The sequence below is a fragment of the Peromyscus eremicus genome, chromosome 4 (genome assembly GCF_949786415.1).
Source record: "Peromyscus eremicus chromosome 4, PerEre_H2_v1, whole genome shotgun sequence".
NCBI classification, from domain to species: Eukaryota; Metazoa; Chordata; class Mammalia; order Rodentia; family Cricetidae; genus Peromyscus; species Peromyscus eremicus.
The window spans coordinates 88,499,484-88,522,735 of NC_081419.1; the positions used below are offsets into that span (position 1 = coordinate 88,499,484).

General features: G+C 37.0%; 1 protein-coding gene and 1 pseudogene across 2 annotated transcripts in view; both read right to left on the bottom strand.

Annotated features, from left to right (window-relative positions):
- Positions 1 to 23,252, bottom strand: part of Dph6 (diphthamine biosynthesis 6) — a 120,052-nt gene that overhangs the window by 35,938 nt on the left and 60,862 nt on the right. For both annotated transcript variants that reach the window (XR_009378854.1, XM_059261108.1), the window contains exons 4-5: positions 3,269 to 3,342; positions 750 to 868 (exon numbers count right to left, since the gene is read on the bottom strand). Coding sequence is in view for 1 of the 2 variants with exons in the window: in XM_059261108.1 (XP_059117091.1) it covers positions 750 to 868; positions 3,269 to 3,342 (193 nt within the window). In the remaining variant the exon portion in view is untranslated. The remainder of the gene's footprint in view (positions 1 to 749; positions 869 to 3,268; positions 3,343 to 23,252) is intronic.
- LOC131909964 (large ribosomal subunit protein uL16-like) overlaps positions 7,818 to 23,252 on the bottom strand; it is a 66,481-nt pseudogene continuing 51,046 nt past the window's right edge.

The window sequence follows — 23,252 nt, forward strand, 5'->3', positions numbered from 1 at the left end:
CAGAGTAGGTCAGTTCGGGCTGGGATCTCCCGCTCCCCTAAACTCTCTTTCCCTCGAACCTTGCCCTTCATTACCCCTACTCATGTCCAGGTTGTTCATGTAGATCTCATCCATTTCTCTATCACTGGGCGATCCCTGTGTCTTTCTTGGGGTCCTGTTTTCTAGGTAGCCTCCCTGTGAGTTGTGAGTAGCAGTCTAGTCATCTTTGTTTTACATCTAGTATCCTGCTATGAGTGAGTACATACCATGTTTGTCTTTCTGAGTCTGGGTTACCATAATTATTTACCTTAAGAGGCTTCCAAAAAGACAAACACCAAACAAACCACCTCCAACAATTCCTATATATTCTGTTCTACATTAACCTTATTTCCAAATTATACAGAAACTTGGAAAACTACAACATCAGTTTTTATCGTCAAGTATATACTTACAATGAGATGTTCACTACTATTCTTTCTGGCAAACATGGAAAGGGTGATTTAAAAATGTGTTCTCTCTCTCTCTCTCTCTCTCTCTCTCTCTCTCTCTCTCTCTCTCTCCTCTCTCCTCTCTCTTTCTCGCTCTCTCTCACACACACACACTCTCTCACACATACACTCTCTCTTACACACACACACACACACAGTGTTTACTTCATCTGTAACTCCACGTATCTGTAAGTAAATCATCGACCCTTCTTCTGTGCATATTAGTGGTCTAAGATTATCTATATGGCAGTAGACAACAGCTTGGAAAATTGGGTTACATACCCAAAGCTGCTACTTTGATGATAATGGCTTCAATATTAGATGCTATCATCTCTCGGAGCAAGTCTTCCTGGTTTCTCTGCCAAAGGTAAGTTAAAGGCTGGAGATTAAGCCGTTTACATCTATAAAGTAAAAAGAAAAAGAACAAGAACAACAAAATAAATGATATGGTTTTGTTCTATTTTAGGGTCCCTAGCAATCTGATTTTAAACATAATGCGTCTTTCAATGATTTTAACATTTAAAATGCTCTTTCTTCTTCTCTTCCTCCTCTTATTATTTTAAATGCCTTGTGGGGCCAGAGAGATGGCTTAGGTGATAAAGGTACTTGCTGTCAATTCTGCAAATCCCATGGGAAGGAGAGGGACACCTCCCACAAGTTGTCCTCTGAACTCCATTTATGCACCATGGGATGTATATATCCACACATTCACAAACACAAACACAAACACAAAGGGGAAAAAATGGGAAAAAATGTAAAAAACCTTTTTACATTTAATTTTTTATGGACTATGTCCAAACATAAATTAATCTCCAGGAAGACTAGAAATATCAACTGTAGTAAAGGTTTAAGCTCAGAAATCAGTGTCAAAAAGCATACCATTACAATTAATAATTATTCTCATTTTCAATACTCCCATAGGTTGGCAAATAGAGAAAGGTGTGGTGATATTTTATTTGTGCTTTGATAAATAAAGCTTGCCTGGAGATCAGGGGGAAAAGGCCAGCCATTTTAAGTAAATAGGCAGCACACACCCTCAATCAGATCGCTTAGCAGTAAGGGTCTCTGTATGTTTAAGGCCACACTAGGGAACAGAGCCAAGCTTGGTGACACATGCCTTTAATCTCAGTACTAACCATAGAGACCTGGAGGTCTGTATAGACAGACAGTGACAAGGAAGTGAGGTAGCTGGGCTAAGAGCCTATGAGAGGGCAGAAAAGCAAGGCATATAAAGGCGTGGGAAGACAGAAGTAGCTCCCATTTGGAAGCTGCACAGTTTGGTGAGGTAAGGTTGGCTGGTGGCTTTTCCTATTTCCCTGATCCCTAAGGCTTTCACTCCTATATTTGGCTCAGTGTTTTTTATTTAATAAAACCATTTAGAAATTTGTCTAAAGAAAGGTACAGTTGTATGGGCAGAGGTGTGATGATCTCACATTTTACAAGTTTATCAGAATCTCCATCCACTAAAAGTTGACGGGGAAGAGGAGGTGAAAGATTCCGAACTGTTTTCAAATAGTTTGACTAGGTTTTAGATGACTGATTTGCTCATGGAGATGTATTGCCTATATCTTAAGCCACCAATTAAAAGTATTATTAATTCATATTCTTAATTTATATTCTTAGTTTTCTAAGAGTGATTTGACTTCTCAAGGGGATATGGTCACTGGGAAGCTGCTCATGTTCCAGTGGATGAGCTTGTTGCATATGCATCTAGACAGCACTATTCAGACTCAGTGTGCTACTGAAGAAAGAGGAGGAGCAGGGTGACTTGTAGGGTTCTCAGGAGAGGAGGTAGGAGAAAATAGTTGGATTATGGTAATGTTTATTGTATACACATATACATTCTCAGACAAAAATTTAAAAATATTAAACAAATACGGCTTTTGTTAATTATGTAAACATATGTTTAGCCCTATAGAGCATCTATAACAGATGTGCTTATGATTTGGGTACAATTATTTATTTTTCTATTCATTAACAATGCTTTTTATTTATTTATTTATTTTTACATTCTTTTTTAAATTCATCTATTTATTTGACATCCTGGCTGTAACCTCTCCCGCCCCGTCCTTCTCTCCCAGCCCCTCTTCCCCATCAGCCCCTCTCCCCAGTCCTCTCCTCTTCTGTCTCCATCCAGGAAAGGGCAGGTCTCCTATGAGTATTAATAAAACATGGCATATAAAGCTGCAGTAAGACTAAGCACCTTCTCATGTATTAAGGCTGGGCAAGCTGACTCAGTATGAGAAGTAGGGTCCCAAAAGCTAGTAAAAGAGTCAGATAACAGGCCCTGTTCCTACTGCTAGGAATACTACAAGAAGACCAAGCTACACAAGTAACATGTATGTAGATGGCCTAGGTCAGTCTCATGCAGGCTCCCTGGTTGTCAGTTCAGTCTCTGTGAGCCCCTATGGCCCAGGTTAGTTGACCTTGTGAGCCTTCCCATTGTGTCCTTGACTTCTCTGGCTCCTATACGCCTTTCTCCTCCTCCTCCTCCATAAGATTCCCAAACCCACTTAACGTGTGGCTGTAGGTCTCTGCATCTGCCTCCATCAGTTGCTGGACAATGCCTCTCTGATGACAATTGGGCTAGGCACCAATCTTGTCACAAGATGCGGCCAATTCAGGCTACTTAGCCACTATTGCGAGGAGTCTAAGCTGTGGTCCTCCCCATTGGAGGAGGTTGGGATTATAATTCAGGCCTTGCACATTCTGAGCACATATTCTGATATTAAGCTTAGTCCTCAATCCTGATTTTTAAATTATTTGCTTTTTAAATATTAAACAGACTGATGTTCTCTTACACATTTTCTACTCGCACACGTTGATAATCAGAAAGTATAGCACCTACTGATACCCCTTCTATTTCTTCTTTTTCCTAAAAATAAAAGAAAAACATATAAATTAAAAAAAATAGGCATGTGGTTTGTATCATACTCTGAAAATTATACACGAACTGCATATTATCTAAGAAGTCACCTTCAAATCAAAGTAATTTCCTGGAAATACACACTTTGGAAAATTATCTGTACATATATTGTAATCATTCTTCCAGTGGCAAGAAAAGTAATTATTCCTTTACTTAAATTTTAACTACAGACCTACTTTCATGGAGAAAGAAAAAACTTGGAAGCAGTTCCAAGGTGTTTTCACATTTATATACTGAAATTCTACCAATTCTATGATACTGAAATTCTACAAGGACAATATTTTCCTAGATTGATTAATTTCTAAAATTTGCACAGTAGTACCAACAGATATGCTACACAATGGTTTTTAATCTATATCTTAGAAAAAGATGAGCAGTACAGAGGCATCTAGAATGCAGAAAACTTTGAAGTACTTACTGCCCAATATAACACATCACATAAAGAATCCTAACACACATAGAAGAAATGGATTCTCATCAATACAGTCACAAGTGAGAGTACCAGTATGGTCCAATGGGCTACGGACTTTGTCCAACATACTCATGAATGAACTGAAGGAGAATGTATAGTCACATATAATCATGTTTGCAGATGGCCAAAGGCTAGGGTGGATCAAAATGTAAAGATCAATCAAGTATAAAGACACATATAGACAACTTAGGAATTTAAAAGAACTGGTCTAAAATGAGACAATGTAAAGAAGTATAATATACTTAACCAAGGGAGAATAATACACACCATAGATATGAATCAGGGAAATGTCATTTACGATATAGATATGAAGGGAGTGAATATGAGTAATTACTAATATGTTCTGAGTAGAAATTCTCTGAATACTTGTAAGAGAAAATCCATCTTACCATAGAGGCTGATAGAAGAAATCACTTCAGAGAGATGTCTTTTTGGTAATACACTGGTTTACCAACCATGGTAACTTGACAATAGAAGTAACAGTGTTTCAAAGAAAACAAATCATGCTTCCAGGCACAATGAAATAATCCTGACATGCTGAAATAACAGTGTGTCCTAAAAGTATACCACAGTAAATAAACAAAGAATTATGCAACAGGAACTTTTCCTGCCTGTGGAGAATTTAAAATATACCCACTAAAATTATAGAAAATATCTTCCCCAACTGCCCCAAAATAAAATGATTATTTCTGGTGCATAACACTTCAGGAAGAGAGGTATTTCCTTTATTTCCCCATCAGCAACTCTGTGAGGCTTTTAACCTTTCTTTAACCTTCCTAAAAATTTTCTTTTCATATAAGTCATTGTATTCTTCAGAAAAAGTCAAGGCACTATGTTTCTCATTAATAGATCATATAGTAGTGAAGGTATCATAAGATCAACATTTTATTCTCTTCCTGTAACATATCTCTGAAGTTCTAACCTAATAAATTTTGTAGCACTGGAATATATATTTCACACATATATATATGATATATATCATATATACATATGATATATACCTTACATTATGTATGCATATTTGTATACATGTGTATCTATCACTCTGTTAATTATGGAAACAAAGACAAGGTACAGGCATAGGCAAGAGCTTTCTGTAAACAACTTCAATAGCAGAAGAAAAACCCCAAGAACTGGTAATAAGAGTGCATGGAATTGAAAGGCTCCATACAGAAATGGAAACTACCAACCATGAGGAGGCAGCATACAGAATGGGAAGCAAACTTTGCTAGCTATTTTCAGACAAGGAACTAATATCTAGAATATATTAAGAACTGCAAAAACCAAGTTCAGTTTATAGCCATATTTGGAAGCCAACTGAGAGCCAATCTCTGGAGGATTTTGTTTTATCAAGTCATAAAATACGGGACAAAGTGTGCATATATTTAAAATGCACATTCAGAGGGCTGGGGAGATGGCTCACCAGTTTAGAGTTAGAACTTCAACGTGGAAATTTTGTGGTTACAAGATAAAGTCTGAAATACTATCTAAAGAAGATGAGACTATAATTGCACACAGAATACAAGTTTAGTACTTAAGGGGATGCAGAGAACTATGTGTGAATAGTCATCAAATGAAATAACAGCTTTCAGAAACCAGGGAGAATGTTTGTCACCAGTATACAGGAAGGCCACTGATTTTTTGTATGTTCATTTGTGTCTTGCCACTTTGCTGAAAGTGGTTATCAATCTAAGACATTTTGGTGGAGTCTTTAGGGTCTCGTGTATAGGATCATGCCATCTTCAAATAGGGATATTTTAATTTCTTCCTTTTATTTCCTTCTCTTGTCCTACTGCTCTGGATAGGATTTCAAGTAATATATTGAACACGAATGGGCAGGATGGACAGTCTTGTATTGTTCCTGATTTTAGTGCGAATGCTTTGAGTTTTTCTCCATTTAGGATATTGGTTATATGTTTGTCATATATAGCATTTTTGACTCAAAATCCCAGTGCCAGGTATGAGATACCCCTTGGTGAGCTGTTAGTCAAGGAAGTCCCAGGGGCTCCCAAAATAATATGGATTCTTGTCATTCCTCTTGGCTGTCTACCTGAACAAGTTGATCAGACCCTATTGCTAAAGATACTACACACTTTGGATGAAAGATGCAGAACACTAGAACTGAACTAGAGACTTCCTCCCTGGTGGTCAGGTTACATAGTACTGTAAGATGCAATGCAAATTGCTGGGGAAGACCTAATAACAAATCAGAAAGCATTAGAGGGGATAGTGTAAATGTCTTTTTTCTGGCTGAGCAGCCATTCATCTCTGGATCTGTTGCCTTTCATTGCTAACAGAAGTTTTGCCAATTAAGACTGAGAGTTGCAATTGTCTATGAATACAAAGTTAAGTATTTAGAAGCAGCTTGTCAATAATAATAACTAAGTACCTTCCTACCCACCCCACACATCTACGGTCTCATTAGCTACAGGTTTTTAACCAGGTTTACAGTATCAGGCATTAATAGTCTTACCCAGATGAAAACCTATGAACTACAATATTAACCCACTAGGTAAGATTTGCTCATTAATATGGCAATGGAATTCATGCTACAAGAGCAATCAAGTGCTCCTTGATTGGTTTTGAGGTCTGCTCCATAAGAAGAAATCCATTCCTGGTCCTATAAACCCAGCTAAAAATTCATAACAGAAGAGGTTATAGATGTGTAATGCTCAGGGAGCAACATGGAAAAGGGGAGCAGGAAAAATGTAAGAGTTAGAAGACAGTGGGGATATGACATGCTATCTTGTGGGCATGAACAGCAATGTAATCATCATCTCACAGCAACAGTAGCTGTCAGCAATAGGCTTGCACAAAATTAAAACGATGATACTATTATGTAACTCACATGACAGCAGTATATATCTTTGTTTTAAGTCAGTGAGACATAGGTTAACAAACCAGTAGGAAAATGACAAAATTATAACAATATGCAATTTTAAAAGAATACATACAAATGATGTCCATACTTCTTAAAAATATATATACAGGCTGAAACTAGACACACTTATAAATTGAGTATTTGTTTTTTAAAATATAATCAACATCCAAAGCCGATGAGGATATGACAAATACATTAGCGTCATTAAACAACAGTGTTGAGTTAGTTACTAACACATGCTTTCTGAAGGATAATTTAACAATGTGTATCCTTCTGGTCTCACAAACCTTACAATTTTAAGTTTATATCAAGAAATATAGCCAGTGGAAGTGACTATATACAAGTTATTGTGAGGATATCCATCAAATTTATAATGTACATATAATTTGAACAAAAATTGGAAAATCCTAAAATCCCAAATAAAAATAGTTGAATGAATCATAGTATATTATGAAGAAAAATCAAAGCAGTCATGAAAAACATATTTTCCAAGGATATAAAGATGTGAAACTATTTATGACTGAAAATTAGCTCAAGGAAATATACATGGAGCAAAAAACACATGAGTTAGAAAATCTATGGATATGGAAAAAGAAATAGATAAGATGATAATAATGATTTCCCAATAATAGATTTCATATTTGCCATTTTATTTAAATTTTATACTTCCTCAAACATCATATTATTATTTCTTAATCAGAGGAAAATTACTCAAAATTTACAAGCGTGTGTGTGTGTGTGTGTGTATAATATATATATTATATACATAATATATATGTATATACATATTTATCTTTTTATTGTATGTCCTAGCAAGCTGGGAGGCAAAATTACATGTTTACCAAGACCAATTTTAAAAATTCTACTGTGTCCTATCACACACACACACACACACACACACACATATATATTTATTTATATATACACATATATACACATATACATATATACATACACATAGATACATAGATAGATATTAGCAGACTGGATGTGGATATGAGATTTATTACTGAACATGATTTGGTAGAGTACAGGAGAGCACTGTAGAAGCCTTCAGGAACACAGGACTAGTTACTTGTTCAAGGCACCATGACGGGGGATATATTTGACCCCTCAGCCATCAGGAGTGAACCATTTCTCACCAACCATGTCTTCAAATTCATTTGTATTAAACTTAGTAAAGCCACACTTCTTTGAGATATGGATCTTCTGGTGGCCAGGGGACTTGAACTTGGCTCTGTGCAGAGCCTCAATCACAAGTGCCTTTTTCTGCTGCTTAGTGCAGATGGATATGATGACCTGGCCAATGTGAATCCTGGCCACTCTGCCCTGGGGCTTTCCAAAGGCACCACACATACCTGTCTGGAACCTGTCAGCACAGGACAACAACTTGTTGATTCAGATGACATGGAAAGGGTGGAGCCTCACTTGAATATGAGACTCACTCTTGCCACAACTCTTTACCATGTATTTGTTGCCACAAGTATGGGCAGCCTCCAGGGCTTTGGAAATCAGTTGTTCATATTCACCTGATACCATGTGGCCACAAATTGTGAATTTATCAATTTTTGCCTTCTTTCATCCCAAGACAGAGGCAGATCATAGCATCAGAGACACCTTGGCAGAAATGAAACTGAGTTCAGCTTGTTCTTAAAATATCATTAACACCCAGGCAGAGCAGTGGCCCATGATAACAATAGGATCATTGGTGTTCTATACTATACTAAGAAAGGAGAAACATTTAAAAATATCATAGTGTGCATCCCTGGGGAATTAAAATCTTGTCGTGATGAATATTGGGGAATAAAATAGACTGTTAAATGTCTATGTAAAGCTTAATGGACTACTAACATGGGCGACCTTGATGGAGAGTAACATGAACTACTTCTCTAATTTTGGCTTCTTGAGGCAAGGGCTCATGAAGCTCAGGTTGTTCTTGAGCTCCTCTGATCCTCCTCCTCCAAGGTGTTGAGATGACAGGCATGTACTGTCATGTCTAACTCGGAAACTATTTAAAGATAAAAATGATATTCCAAATACTAGGAATTCAGAACTGTCTACTGTTCTCCTGTAACCTCCCTAACACAGCATCTATATATAAAGCCCCACAGAAAAAAAAATCTGGCTGTAAAACTATAAATAACTTATGTGCTAACAAATATGAACATGTCTAATGGTCAGTCTCCACTTTGTAGCTACTGCTACACTTTCCATATTAAGCAAATAATAGATTCTGAGGTGCCATTGGTGTTATTTAAGCATGGAGGGAAGTATAAAACTAAATCTACTTCTTAGAGTTTATGACCTAGTACTCATGAATTGTTAAGTATTCTTAAAAATAGTACACCAAGAATATCCACATTCAAGGCCAGATATGGATTCTTCTGTGATATGTAGCTAATGCTGTGTGTCCTTATTCATATACAAAGCTCTAGACTGGGATTACAATGATGAATACATGTAATCATACATCAATAGTTATAATCTTAACCAGAATCTAGGCAGGCTTAAAGGTAGAAACTTAAAATTCAGTTAAGATTTTGTTCATTAATATTCACTTGACTCAATGTTGAATATTTGGCTCATGAAGTCTCCTGAATTGGAACCAAATTTTTTTTTTGTAGATGAAAATGAGGCCTAATTATTCTAAAGTTGAGAAGTTATGCATCTTGCATTTATCAGCGATATTGTTTTCTTTGAAAAATGCCTCAGTTATCAGTATTATTCTGCTAATGAGTTCTTGCCTGTTGAGAAAAAAATGATCTGCTGAATTTAAAGTGTTTTTCATCTGAAAGGCATTCTAACATTTTTAATATGAATCATTCATTAAAGATATACTCTTGCATTATCCTCTAAGTGGCAATATTTGGACTTCTGGCAACATACCATTATTGAGTAAAAAAGAAATCCTTATGAATGTCAATGATGTTCTACGACCTAGATAACTAAACTAGACATTAATATGGCTGGGTAAGTATCATATGCCTTTTCTTTAAACTGCTAATTCTTCATTTAGTGTAGACAGATAAAGATAAGCATAGAAACATACCATTTAAGTGAAATATTTCTGAATGTGACATTTAGACTTCCCAAATAAAATTCACTAAAAATATTTGTTGTTAAAAAATATTTCTTTAGCATGATCAATAGGAACATTCTAAAATGGAAAATGATCACCATCTGGCATTGTCCCATTAAACACTGAGCTCAAGACAAAGTATTAGGTCACTAATTTGCAGTATTATCATCTTGTTTTGTGAGATTTCTCAATTAAATAAGGGAAAAAGTTGTTAAGGCGGAAAACTAAATGACAAAGAAATTGCCGTAGATCAAAATAATTGTCAATGACTTCCATCTAAAAACAAACTATGCATTACTTTACTTCTGTTTCTCCTCTCCATCTTATTTGTGAGAGTGTGACATCACTTCAACCCAAATTCCTTTACATTACCAGTCTAAAAAGAAAGGTAGAATTGTAGGTGTTTTTCTTTAAGGACCATTTTTGTTGAGAGGATAAAGCAGTTTATTGTTAATATTTTTGAGGAACCTCCTATGTTGACTTCCATAGTGGCTCTAGTAATTTACATTCCTTCTAACAGTTTATAAGGAATCCTTTTTGTGTGCAGTCTCAAAAACATTTTTATTTTCCTGGATGATAGTTATTCTGACTGAGGTAAAACTGAGGCACAGGGAACATTTCTTTGATGACGAAGTTCCCTTGAAGGAATGCTGGGATAATCCAATGAGAGAATGCTGTTAATGATAAGCACAGTAATTGCAAACAGTGTGTTGATAAATTCAAGGTGAGTTAATGAACACTGAAACATGTGAAGTTTGATTTATCATCTTCGTATTTTTTCTTTTATTTAAAATATATTTTTTCTCACACAATATATCCCTCCCTCTACTCCTACCAGGTCATACCCACCTCCCCTCCGACCCAGATCCACTCCCTTTCAATATAATTCCCATCAAAATTCCAATGCAATTTTTCACAGAAATTGAAAAAAACTTAAAATTCATATGGAAATGAAAAAGACTCAGGATAGTCTTTTTCAAAGAAACACTATTGATATTACTATTCTTGTCTTAGAGTTACACTACAGAATCACAGTAATAAATATAGCATGACACTGGCACAACCCTCAAGAAGTCCTGAGCTCAGATTATGATAGTATCTTCTAATATAACAAACCTCTTCCTTTGGACATCAAATGCACTCACAGCATGAATTAGGTATGCTCTGAATTTGATTCTCCAGCCACACAAAACAAAACAAAGAGAAAGTTTATATCTACACACATGAAAAACAACTACCCTGATATTCATGGTAATAGCAAATGATTGGAAAAGCCTAAACATAGTGATGGTTAAATAAATGATCACATATCCACATAAGGTATTATTTTTCCACCATTCCTCTATTACTGACATTAAATAATCTTCAGAATAAATTATTAAATGGAAATTAAGGAAAAGGACATTGTATACAGTATATGTGTTTCTTTTATAGATGTGATTAATTAAATCATATCAAGAATTATATACAAGGTAACTCATGGAAGGAGGGGTTCATTGTGGTGCACAGTTTGAGGATACAGTCTATCACAGTGGGAAAACCATGGTGACAGGAGTGTGAGGTAACACTGCATTTGTAGTTAGGAGGCAGAGAGCAATGAATGCAGTTACCCAATTTGATTTCTCCTTCTTATTCAGTTTGGCAGTTAGGATAGGTCTTTTACCTCAGCCTAATCTAAAAAAGTCCTCACAGATGTGCCTAGTGATTTGTCTCCCAGGTGATTCAAGATTCTGTAAAGTTCACAATATACATAAACCATCACAATATCCTTGATTTGACACCTCTTTTAGACTTCATACTTTAAATCTATACACTGCTGATGCAATAAAAAATTTCTTCCAAGTATAGTGACTTTGGTTATAGCCAAACAGTAAATACTTTTAATGAATATATGCAATTTTGAAGATTTATTTGTTTTATTTTATGTTTATGATTGCTCTGTTTGCATGTATGTCTGTGTACCAGTACTATGCCTGATGCCCGCAGAGGTCAGAAGAGGGTATCAGGTTCCCTGGAACTGGAGTTAGGTATGGTGGTAAGCTGCTATGTGGATGCTGGGACTCAAACCCAGCACCTCTGCAAGAGCAGCAGCTGCTCTTAACCACTGACTCATCTAGCTAGCCCAACAATAAGTACTTTTTATTAAGGCATATTCATTGTGCATAGTGATAGGTTTCATAAAAACATTTTCACCTGAGTGTATTGTGTACATTGATCATATTGATGTCTGTAGTGACAGAATTTTATGAAAATATCTCTTACATTAAGAGACTGTTTTCAACAGAACTCACAGCAAAGTTAATACACCTCAAGATCACTTACGACTACATATTTAACCTGCTATCCTTCTGTTTTAAGTTTAATTTGGCTTTAGGATAACACTGTAACAACCAAGTTTACTATGCTTTGGATTTCCCATGCAATCAACTTTTACAACCTAAGCTAATGCATAGCTTTAATCTTAAGTTATATATTCTTCCATGTCCCTGAGACAGGGTAATGTATGGGTGTACGTATGTGTTGTGATAATTATTTGCTAAAAGCAGTCAATATTTTCAAAGAAACATCCAACAAACATTCCTCCATAAATGTTGGATGCGATGTGCAGATGTAGTTTCATAGTGTATGTTTGCTATTTTCAGTCAATTGTGTTAGTAAAACGACTTCTCCCCTTGTAAAATTCTGTTAAAGATTTCTCTAAAGACTTCCTCACTCTTTCCCCAAGTCATGCTTTCTCTACATTTCAATGAATCCAGAGCAAAGCCCTTTGCTTTTCAACAGGAGCGGACCACAAATAGGCCAGTTGCACAAACTACAGAGAGATGGAAGATACAGGGAGAAGTATAGAAATAAAATCTGGATTCACTTTTGGTCAAATTAGTCCTAGAGGGAGTCTTTGTTTTATTATTTAACATAAAATCAATACATTTTAGTGTTCTATTAGGTTACTTTTATTTTTCAAATTGAGAAAATACATTTTTATATGTAATTTTCACAAGACAAAGAATAAGATACATACTCTATTATTCTTCATAAGACTTTGTCATTTCCATTTTTAAAAATTCTTATTTCTTTTATTTTTGTGATTAATATAATTGCATTACGAATGCACTACACAGTGCAGAGTCCTGCACATTCACCTCCTTGCTTTTCCCATGCTCTTCCATTAGTATTTTCCTCCCTGGACAGCTCATTTGGTGCAGCTGGTAGTCCATGTGTGTGTGTGTGTGTGTGTGTGTGTGTGTGTGTGTGTGTGTGTGTGTGTATACTATTATTATTATATATACTATTTTATTATTATATAAAATTTAAGATCCACTAATGTGATAAAATCTGTGATACTGTATGAAATAAAGACTAGTGTGGATTAAGAGTTTAACAAAGTATGGAGTTTTTTGGTTTTTTTTTTTTTTTTTTTGGTTTTTCGAGACAGGGTTTCTCTGTGTAGCTTTGCGCCTTTACTGGATCTCGCTCTGTAGACCAGGCTGGCCTTGAACTCACAGAGATCCGCCTGCCTCTGCCTCCCAAGTGCTGGGATTAAAGGCGTGCGCCACCACCACCCGGCGGAGATAGTTTTTTTATAGGTCTTCTTTCAATTAGTCAAGCTGTGGGGATATCCAAGAGATCAAGACACTTGCTGAAGTGAGTTTTTGTGCTTGTTTCAACATCATGTATCAGCTATAGGGCAGATATAGAATTATGTCCAATGGTTACAAATGGTTTTGGAAGCCATCTTAATTACTTGTCTAGTGCCATGACAAAATACCATGACCAAGGCAACTTAAAGAGTCTATTGAAGCTTTGAGCTCCACGGGGTTAGAGTCTATGACCATTATGTTGAGGACCACAGCAGCCGGCAGGCAGGTATGGTCCTGGAGCATTTGCTGAGAGCTTGCATCCTTATCCACAAGCAGGAGGCAGAGAAAGAAAGAGACTGGGAATAATAGGGTTTTGAAATCTCAAAGCCAGCCTCCATTGATACACCTCCTCCAACAAGGTCACTCATCATAATCCTTCCCAAACAGTTCCACAAACTGGGGACCAAACATTCAAATATGTAAGCTTCTGGAGGCCATTTTCATTCAAAACACCACAGAAGCTTTGTATTCCAATGTATCTTAAGCTCCTCTGAACTATCAAAATTATTTTTTCCAATTTCTTACTAAATTTTTTCTGGACCAAGCATTGACTAAAATGACCAGCCAACTAGCCAATGCCAATTAAAGAGGCTTCAATGCTGATGTGAACATATTAAGTTGAATTATATAGTTTTGGGGAAAAGCTCTTAATATTTTGTTGTCAATTATGGAAAAACAGATTTTCTGCTGCAGTTACTAAAGAAATGGAATTTTGGTGCTGCATTGAAGGACTTTGTATACTGCTACTTACATTAAAGTTTTACCATTATAACATCTAATATTATTAGATGGACCAAAAATTAAGCAAAAATGACTGGATGAAACGAGTAAGAAAGCTAACAAATGAGGTTAAAAGTGGCAGAGCAAAAGTAAAAGAGACTGTAAATCAACAAAAATGTTAAGAGGAGGCTGGGAGATGGCTAACTCAGTAAAATGCATGCCCTGAAAGTGTGAAGACCTCAGTTTAGATCCTTAGACCCAATGTAAAAAGCCGGCTGTGATAGCCCACACCTGTAATCCCTCACTTAAGATGAGATGGGAGGCAAAGATAGACTCCTGAACTCTCCAGACAGGAAGCCGAGCCTACTCAGTTATGTTCCAGGTCAATGAGACACCCTGTCTCAAACCAAAGTTGGGAGGCCCTGAGCAATGACATCCCAGGTTATCCTCAGATTTCCACATGCATGTTTATATACATATACATGCACTCACCCACAAGTTCAAACAGACACAAACAAAATTAAAATAGGAAGAATGTTAAAAAGCAATATAAGCCACAGTTTCTAGTCTCAAGTAGCTGAATTAAAATAAATGAATATACCTCTAATAATAAAAAGTACTAAGTGACAAAAATTTTAGAAAAATAAACAAACATTTCTGTGACTGGCTACAAACTATACAAAACAAATAAAACAAAAATAATTTGTATAGATTCAGGATTACTAAATTTTAATTAAATGCTTTAAAATATAAAGGTAATTCAAATTATGAAAACTTTATAAAATCTATAAATGCAAAATTGTTTTGACTGATTCAGGTCTCCTGATAAAAAAAATCCTTGCTACATATATATTTTTGATAATGACTAGCTGTGGCAGATTAACAAATATGTCTAATTTTTCCAGATTCCAATGTCCTCAGTGGAAAATAAGGGGTTTAAGATTCTTTTCATATCTATTATTGCAATATTTAATATTTCTTTACATGAAAACTTGTAAAGTTTCCTGTCTTAAGAATGAGTACAACATACGACTTTCGACAAAAACAGGAGAAACACTTTTTGTGATTTGTGGCAAAAGGCATTTAGCAAGTGGCACAATACTTACATCCGCAAAGATGAGTCTTCTCATGGGTTTTAGTTTTTGCACGAGCAAAAATGATTATATTATTTTAGATTTTCTTATACCCTATGCATATCATTAATGAAAGTAGGAGGAAACCCTGGAGGCTTACTGCTAGGTTAAAATGTACAATTATATATAATCATACATCAAAGTGTAACATTTATTGTCCAAATTATATAAAATTTGAAATACATCCCCTTTTAAATTATTTGATTGTGTTTTGTTAAGGAATCTTTGAGGGAGATAGGTTTTCTCTTAAATATTAGCTTGGATACTATGCTTTGTTATATAGCATGAGGTTTTCAAGGAGAAAATGAATTATGTTGCAGTGTTAAGAGCCATATAAAAAACATGGTACTGCAAAGGCCCACAGCCTCAGTGTATTCCATCAAGCAGGCATATTCATTCATTAGAGTGGTGTCATTATCCTCAACAAAGGTAGTGACGCATCGGCTCCTAGTAGATGTATGACTGTTACAGGTCAGACCAGTGTAATATTTTACAAACCTACAGTACCTAGTGATTTCATTCATTTGGAAATTTCATTTCCTTGTCATAGCATAACATGAATTCTCCTAAAGACTTGTAGTGTTTCATTTTCCATCTCTAAAAATATTTTATCTGTCCAAGTATCCAACTGTTTAAATTGGTGTGACTACATAGGCTTTCTTCAATTTCACATTCTCACTTCTTATCCAGCTATCTTAGGGTTCAGCAAAAAAGAAAATTAGTGATAATGCTTTCAATTTAATTAGTATATTACATACACTGTAATTATTAGCGGGAAATGTTATATTAATGAATGTAAAAGTTAGCAGTAAATTACCTTGTAGCCATTATCAATTTCCCAAGCTACTGCTCCTTAAGATAACCCTCTCCCTATGGTCCTTCCGGTAATTTCTCTTTGCCTGATAAACATGATGATTAAATAGCACACAGAGTAAACCTTTGATACTTTTTAAATTAAATCCATGCCCAGCCTAAGGGCTGTGTCTGATTTCAACTAAATGTGTCAGTTAATCAGATAAAAAATTATCAGTAACTCAAAGAAATAGCAGCCTTAGGCTTCATCAGTGCCAGAGAAGCCTGAACAAAGTAAGACATTCAGACAATATCACATTATGTGCAAAGGTTACTGATAAGCTAGAACTAAACAGAGCTGCCTACCAATGAAGCAATGTCTGAAAAGAACGTTATGCTCAACATCTAAATTACCTTTTACATTTTTAAGAAAATATGTAATGTAGAGAAGACTAACATAATTTTATCTATATCTATCTCTATATATAAACATGCACATAACAAATACATAAATGATTCAATATAAAAAACATTGGAAGTATAAACTAGATTAGAATGAAGGATCTTAAAAGACCCTTCTCAGTGAGATTTCTCTGTTAAAGAACTTCAGACCAATGTTTCTTACACTGGGCTGTTTCAACACTTACACAATATAGATCAGTACTTTGTTGAGAAAAGGTACATATGAACTCAAGGTCATGTATCTGCACAGTTATTCCTAGTACCTCATATGAACCATACATAATTTCATTAGTTTTTCTTTCATATCTGGGATAGACAATAACTAAAGCAAAAACTTTTAATTAATTAAGATTGTTTTAACTTGCAACAGTGAACAATGAATCATTTGCAATATTACCAGATAAAACAATGTACATTATCAAAGTCCTGCCTGTTTTAATAAAAGGATTGAAAAGCTCCTACTCTAATTCTGGATTCTGAAAAACCCTTAAACTTTCAGAGAATATTAGAATTTTAAAGCATTCTCAGATTCCTAATTAAGATTGCTTTAACTATAAAAGGCAGCTATTTTATAAACTGATATATGAGTTTTCACTGCAAGAAACTAACTAAATCTGAAAAGAATAGGAAATTATCTTTGAAAGACATAATGGGCAGAAGCTATGAACAATCAATTTATAAAGCAGAACAGAAATCCTAAGCCCTCTGACAAAGAAAGTTTCAAATTAATACCCCACCATCTTTATTCTGCTCTTCTATTGTGATCAGATAACATTTTAGCTGTGACAAGATCCTCATTCCTTTTTGCCAAGTACAACTTGCAGTAAGTAGACCAATCACAGAGGAGATTCCTCCACATCTGATTACACACAAAGAGGCTCCTAAACACCAGGTACTCATAGTAACTAAGGAAAGTGACTAATTTCTCATTTATTCACATTCATGTCTATGGGATGACTGCATTGTGGTGATATTTTATTTGTGCACCCCAATAAAGCTTATTTGAAGATCAGAGGAAAAAGCCAGCCACTATATTAAACATAGAAATCAGGTAATGGTAGCACATGCCTTTAATTCTAGCATTCCAGAAGCAGACATCCATCTGGATCTCTGTGAGTTCAAGGCCACACTGGGGAACAGAGCCAGGTGGTGGTGGCACACGCCTTTAATCCCAGCACTAACCATGGAGGTCTGTACAGACAAACAGGAAGTGATAGAGCTGAGCAGAGAGAGGAAGTAAGAGGGCCGGGACAGAAAGGCATATAGGCGTGGGTATACAGGAAGTAGGTCTCTTTTTGGCTGGGGATTTCTAGTGGTAAGACAGTGGCTGGCTTCTTTCTGCTTCCCTGACCTCTCAGTTTTTACCCCAATATCTGGCTCCAGGTTTTTTATTAATAAGACCATTTATCAATTTGTCTCACACTGCATCTTAAAGTTTTGATCCTCAACACACTGACAGCATTAACAAAGGCCCACTGTTGTCACCATTTAATCAAGAGGTCTTTGAGATGCAGAGAAAGAGGTGTGCCTTTCTTATCTGTTCTGAACAAGATTCTTTTTAGGATACACTCTGAGAAATGGTGATCTATTAAGGACTAGCTTTAACCTGGATTAAAGCTAGATTAACACTTCACTAAGACTTCTATAAATCAGAGTTCATCAAACAGTAACTTTAAACTATCTTTGGGTTATGGAATGAAAATCCAACTGGTCAAGAAGTGGTGGATTCAGGATGCCACTAGCAATCTCCAAGCTGCTTTTTGTTTTGTTTTTTGGTTTTTTTTTGAGACAGGGTTTCTCTGTGTAGCTTTGCGCCTTTACTGGAACTCACTCTGTAGCCCAGGCTGGCCTCGAACTCACAGCACTCCGTGTGGCTCTGCCTCCCCAGTGCTGGGATTAAAGGCGTGTGCCACCACCGCTGGGCTACAACATGGTTTTAATGAATAATGGACTGTTTGACACCTGCATCCCTCACAGTATCAGTCACAAGGCTTTCTCTTCACAAACCACAATTTCACAGGTATGCTTCATTGTTAACAGACTGCCAAAATAAAAAACACAGTGCCATACAAATGATAACTAGAAGAAACATTTTAAAATTTCCTTTAAAAAATAAAAATAAATGTTTCAATTTTAATACAATAACAACATTAAGTCTGTCCTTTCAAATTGGCCAAGGGTAGAAGAGATGGTTCAGTGGTTAGGAGCACTTGCTTTTGCAAATGACTAGAGTTCCATTCATATCAGGCTTTTAGTTTCAGGAATCTGATGCTCTCTTCTTGGCCTTCAAACACACACACACACACACACACACACACACACACACACACGCACGCACGCACACATGCATGCACGCACACATGCACGCACGCACGCACAATAAAATACACTTTAAAAAGTTGGGCAAAAGAAAAATGAGGTCATTTATATAAATAATATACTTATTATTGAGTTATATACTATATCTTCCCAAACAGTTGGTATGGTTTTGAATTTAACAAACTAAAATGAACTGAAAGGTGTTGGAGAGCCATTGTGATGGGAGGGGTTATAAACAGGCAGTTTCCTGGACTTTTTCTTCCTCTCACATTTTCTCTCAGCCTAAGAGAGAGGCCCTCCACTGTGTCACACAGGATAAAAGGTCTTACCAGATGCTGGCATCCTCCAGTGCCCCATCCTCCAGAACTATGAGAACAAATTTTCTTTCTTTATAATTTACTGAGTCCCAAGTCCTCTACCATAGAGTACAAAACAGATTGTGGCAATAGAGTAAATGTTACTTGTTTTTAAGGACTAAGATGATAAAATTTAACATGGGATGCAATGATTGAAATATATCAGTATTAAACTTTGATGAACCTTAATTGTAAAAGAAAAATGAAATTTTAAATGGGTGGAGGGGATAATGAAAAAAAGTTAATCCTGGAAATTTCTAATTTTACCCCTAGGGTAGATTCAAGGCACCAAGTTTATTGCCACATTAGGGAAAATAATGTCTCACCTAAATTAGATGATTACTTGAAGAAATCTAGACATCTTTGTGGTTTCTTATTTTAAATCAACAGCATTTACAGAGCACTGGTGTAGCACAAATCTTAAAAGGTCTTATTAATAAAAACAAACCCGGAGCCAGGTATTGGGGTGAACGCTGAATGATCAGAGAAATAGAACCACCTCACCTTGCCAGTTTCTCAGGTGATCTTGTTTCCTCAAACTGGAAGCCTCTGAGTCCCCAACCGAATGGATCTCAGCTCAACTGCTGCTAAAAGACTAAAAGCTTAAAAAGCCTCTAGTTCCTGGTCCACATGCCTTATATACCTTTCTGCTTCCTGCCTTCACTTCCTGGGATTAAAGGCATGTGTCTTTCCTAAGCAAGACGTGAGATCTCAAGTGTTGGGATTAAAGGTGTATGCCACCACACCTGGCACCTGGCTCTGTTCTCAGTGTGGCCTTGAACTCACAGAGATCCAAATGGATCTCTGCCTCCTGAATGCTAGGATTAAAGGCGGGTGCTACCACTGCCTAAACTCTATGTTTAATATAGTGGCTGTTCTGTTCTCTGACCCCCCCCAGATAAGTTTATTGGGGTGCACAATATATCAACCACATTTTCCCTTTTTTGTTTAAAATAAAAAAGTAATACCTGATATAAGAAATTTGATCTTCTCCCAGCAGAGTGACATGAAGGGGGATACTCTCTCATGATATCCAGCAGTGTCAAGAGAGCCTCAGTTCCCAGCCAGTCCTATCACTGCAAGTGTACACAACTAGGAATCTACAGTATACTCTGCACTTGGTAGTTACCTTTTTTTTTTAATTAGGAAAATTTTTTCATTCATTTTACATGCCAATCCAAGATCCCCCTCTTCCCTCCTCCTGCCTCCCCAGCCTCCCCCTCCCAACCCACCCCCCTCTCCCACCCATAAGAAGGCAAGGCCTCCCATGGGGAGGCATATCCAGTAGAGGCAAGTCCAAGCCCTTCCCCCTGCCTCAAGACTGCACGAGGTGTCCCATCACAGGTAGTGGGCTACAAAAAGCCCCCTCATACACCAGAGATGGATTCTGATCCTACTGCCAGGGAGCCTCACAAGCAGATCAAGCTACACAACTGTCTCAACATGCACAGGGCCTAGTCCAGTCCCATGTAGGCTCCATAGCCATTGATCCAACTTTCATGAGTTCCCTCTAGTTTGGTTTGGTCATCCATGCTTGTTTCCCCATCATGATCCTGATGCACTTGCTCATAGAATCCCTCTTCTCTCTCTTTGACTGTACTCCTGGAGCTCTGTCTGGTGATTGGCTGTGGATCTCTGCATCTGCTTCCATCTGTTATTGGAGAAAAGCTCTGTGATGACAGTTAGGGTATTCACCAGTCTGATCTCTGGGGCAAGCCATTTCAGTTCAGGCACCCACTCCACTATTGCTAGTAGCCCAGGCTGGGGTCATTGGGGATTCCTGGCAACTTCCTTAGCACCTAGTTTCTCTCTATCCCATGGTATCTCTCTCTATCATGATATCTCTTTCATTGCTTTCTCCCTCCCTCTCTGTTCCAGCTCAATCATCCCATTCCCTTATGTTCTCATCCCCTATCCCCTACCCTCATCCCCAGTTTACTCATGGAGATCTCATTCCCCTTCTGAAACTGAGAAACTTCTGTAAGGCAAAGAACACAGTAAAAAAGACAAAACGACAGCCTACATAATGGGAGAAACCCGATGTTAGGGAAATTCCCAGGCATCCACAAGGATTATCCCAGCTAAGACTCCTAGCAATAGTGGAGAGGGTGCCTGAACTGTCCTTCCCCTGTAATCAGATTGATGACTACCCAAACCGTCATCATAGAACCTTCATCCAGTAACTGATGGAAGCAGATGCAGAGACCCATATCCAAGCACCAGGCAGAGCTACAGGAGTCCAGCTGAAGACAGGGAAGAGAGAAAATAGGAGCAAGTGGGGGTCAAGATCATGGCAGGGAAACCCACAGAGACAGATGACCCAAACTTGTGGGAGCTCACTGACACTAGACCCACAGCTGGGGAGCCTGCTTGGGACTGAACTAACTAGGACCTCTGCATGTGGGTGACAGTGGTATAGCCTGGTCTGTCTGTGGGACCCCTGTCAGTGGGACTAGAATCCATCCCTAGTGCATGAGCTGGCTTTCTGAAGCCCATTCTATATGTGGGCATGTGGGGGGCTTTGTCCTGCCTCAAATGAACCTGCCTAGCCTTGTTGATTCCCCATGGGAGGCCTTACCCTTTCTGAGGAGTGGATGGGGCTGGGTTGGGGGAGGTGAGGGGAAGGGAGAGGGAACTGTGGTTGGTTTGTGAAATGAATTTAAAAAATAAATTAATTTTTAAAAAGTTTGGCAATTTCTTAAGGATTGAGGCATAAATTTGCCACTGAATAACCAACTGTTTCATATGTTATCAACTCAGAAACAAAAAATCTACTTACTTATATGTGAATATTTATAGAAAATCAAAATTATTAAAAAATTATTAAGAAGCGAAAACTGAAAATGACTTAATTATCCACTAATTGGTGAATGGATACAGAAATATTATCTGTGTAGCAGAATACAATTCAGCAGTCAGAAGGGATGGAATACTGTACATGAAACATAAACTTTAAAAACACAGTGCTTAAAGATGTCAGGTAAAGTATTCTGTACTGGGAGAGTTCATTACTTGAAATGTTGAGAAAAGGCAAATCTATATATAAGAAAGTAGATTGATGGTTTCCTAATGTAAAGTATGGACCAAGACTGACTACATATAGATGCAGGACCTCCTTAGGTAGAAATATTTGAGATGCTCAAGTCTTTTGTATAGTTTATTGTTTCTATATAAATTATACATATCCTCCTATATACATAAAAGCATCTCTTGGGTTTTTATATACCTAATACTAGGTAAGTAGATGTTCCACTGCACTGTTTATTGTTTCAGGAATGCCAAGGGAAAGTCTATACACATTCAGGACAGATCCTATTTTATTTTCCTATATTATCCTTTGGCAGCTGGTCCAGTATGCATATATGCAGGACAACCACTAATATCTAAATTTGGATGTCTTATTAATGGCTGTGGTTTAAATATGGTTTGTCCTTACCAAAACTCATGAAAAGGTTTTATTCCCAATGAAATGGTAACGGCAGTTCTCTAAGTGGTTTTTAGGGAACTAAATGGATTAATGTTTGACTTGTAGGAATAGGTTCACCACTACAATTCAGATGCCTTTTTCTCTCTTCAGAGTTCTACCATGGGTTGACATGGTACATGACCTCCACCAGAAGCCAAGCAGATGTGGCTGTCCAATCTAACATTTATAACTCTAGAACTAAAGCTAAGTAAATCTCCTTTCTTTATATATAGCCTAGTCCCTTGTATTCTGTGACAATAGAAAATGGACTGACATAATCACCTATTACTACATGAGAAATGACCTCATTCACTGGCTTAAACAAAGTATTATTCACAGGTTCTTTGCTTAAGCAATCTAAGCACAGCATGGCTGGAGACCTCTGAGGTAAAGTTTCTAAGGAAGTTGTACTCATGCTGCCACACAGGCAGTACCCATCTGGAGTATCACCTGAACAAGAGCTACTGCTAAACTCACTTAACTGGGTAGAATTCCTTATGGACTGCTTGATGGAGAGTGACAGGATCTCAGTAGCCATAGT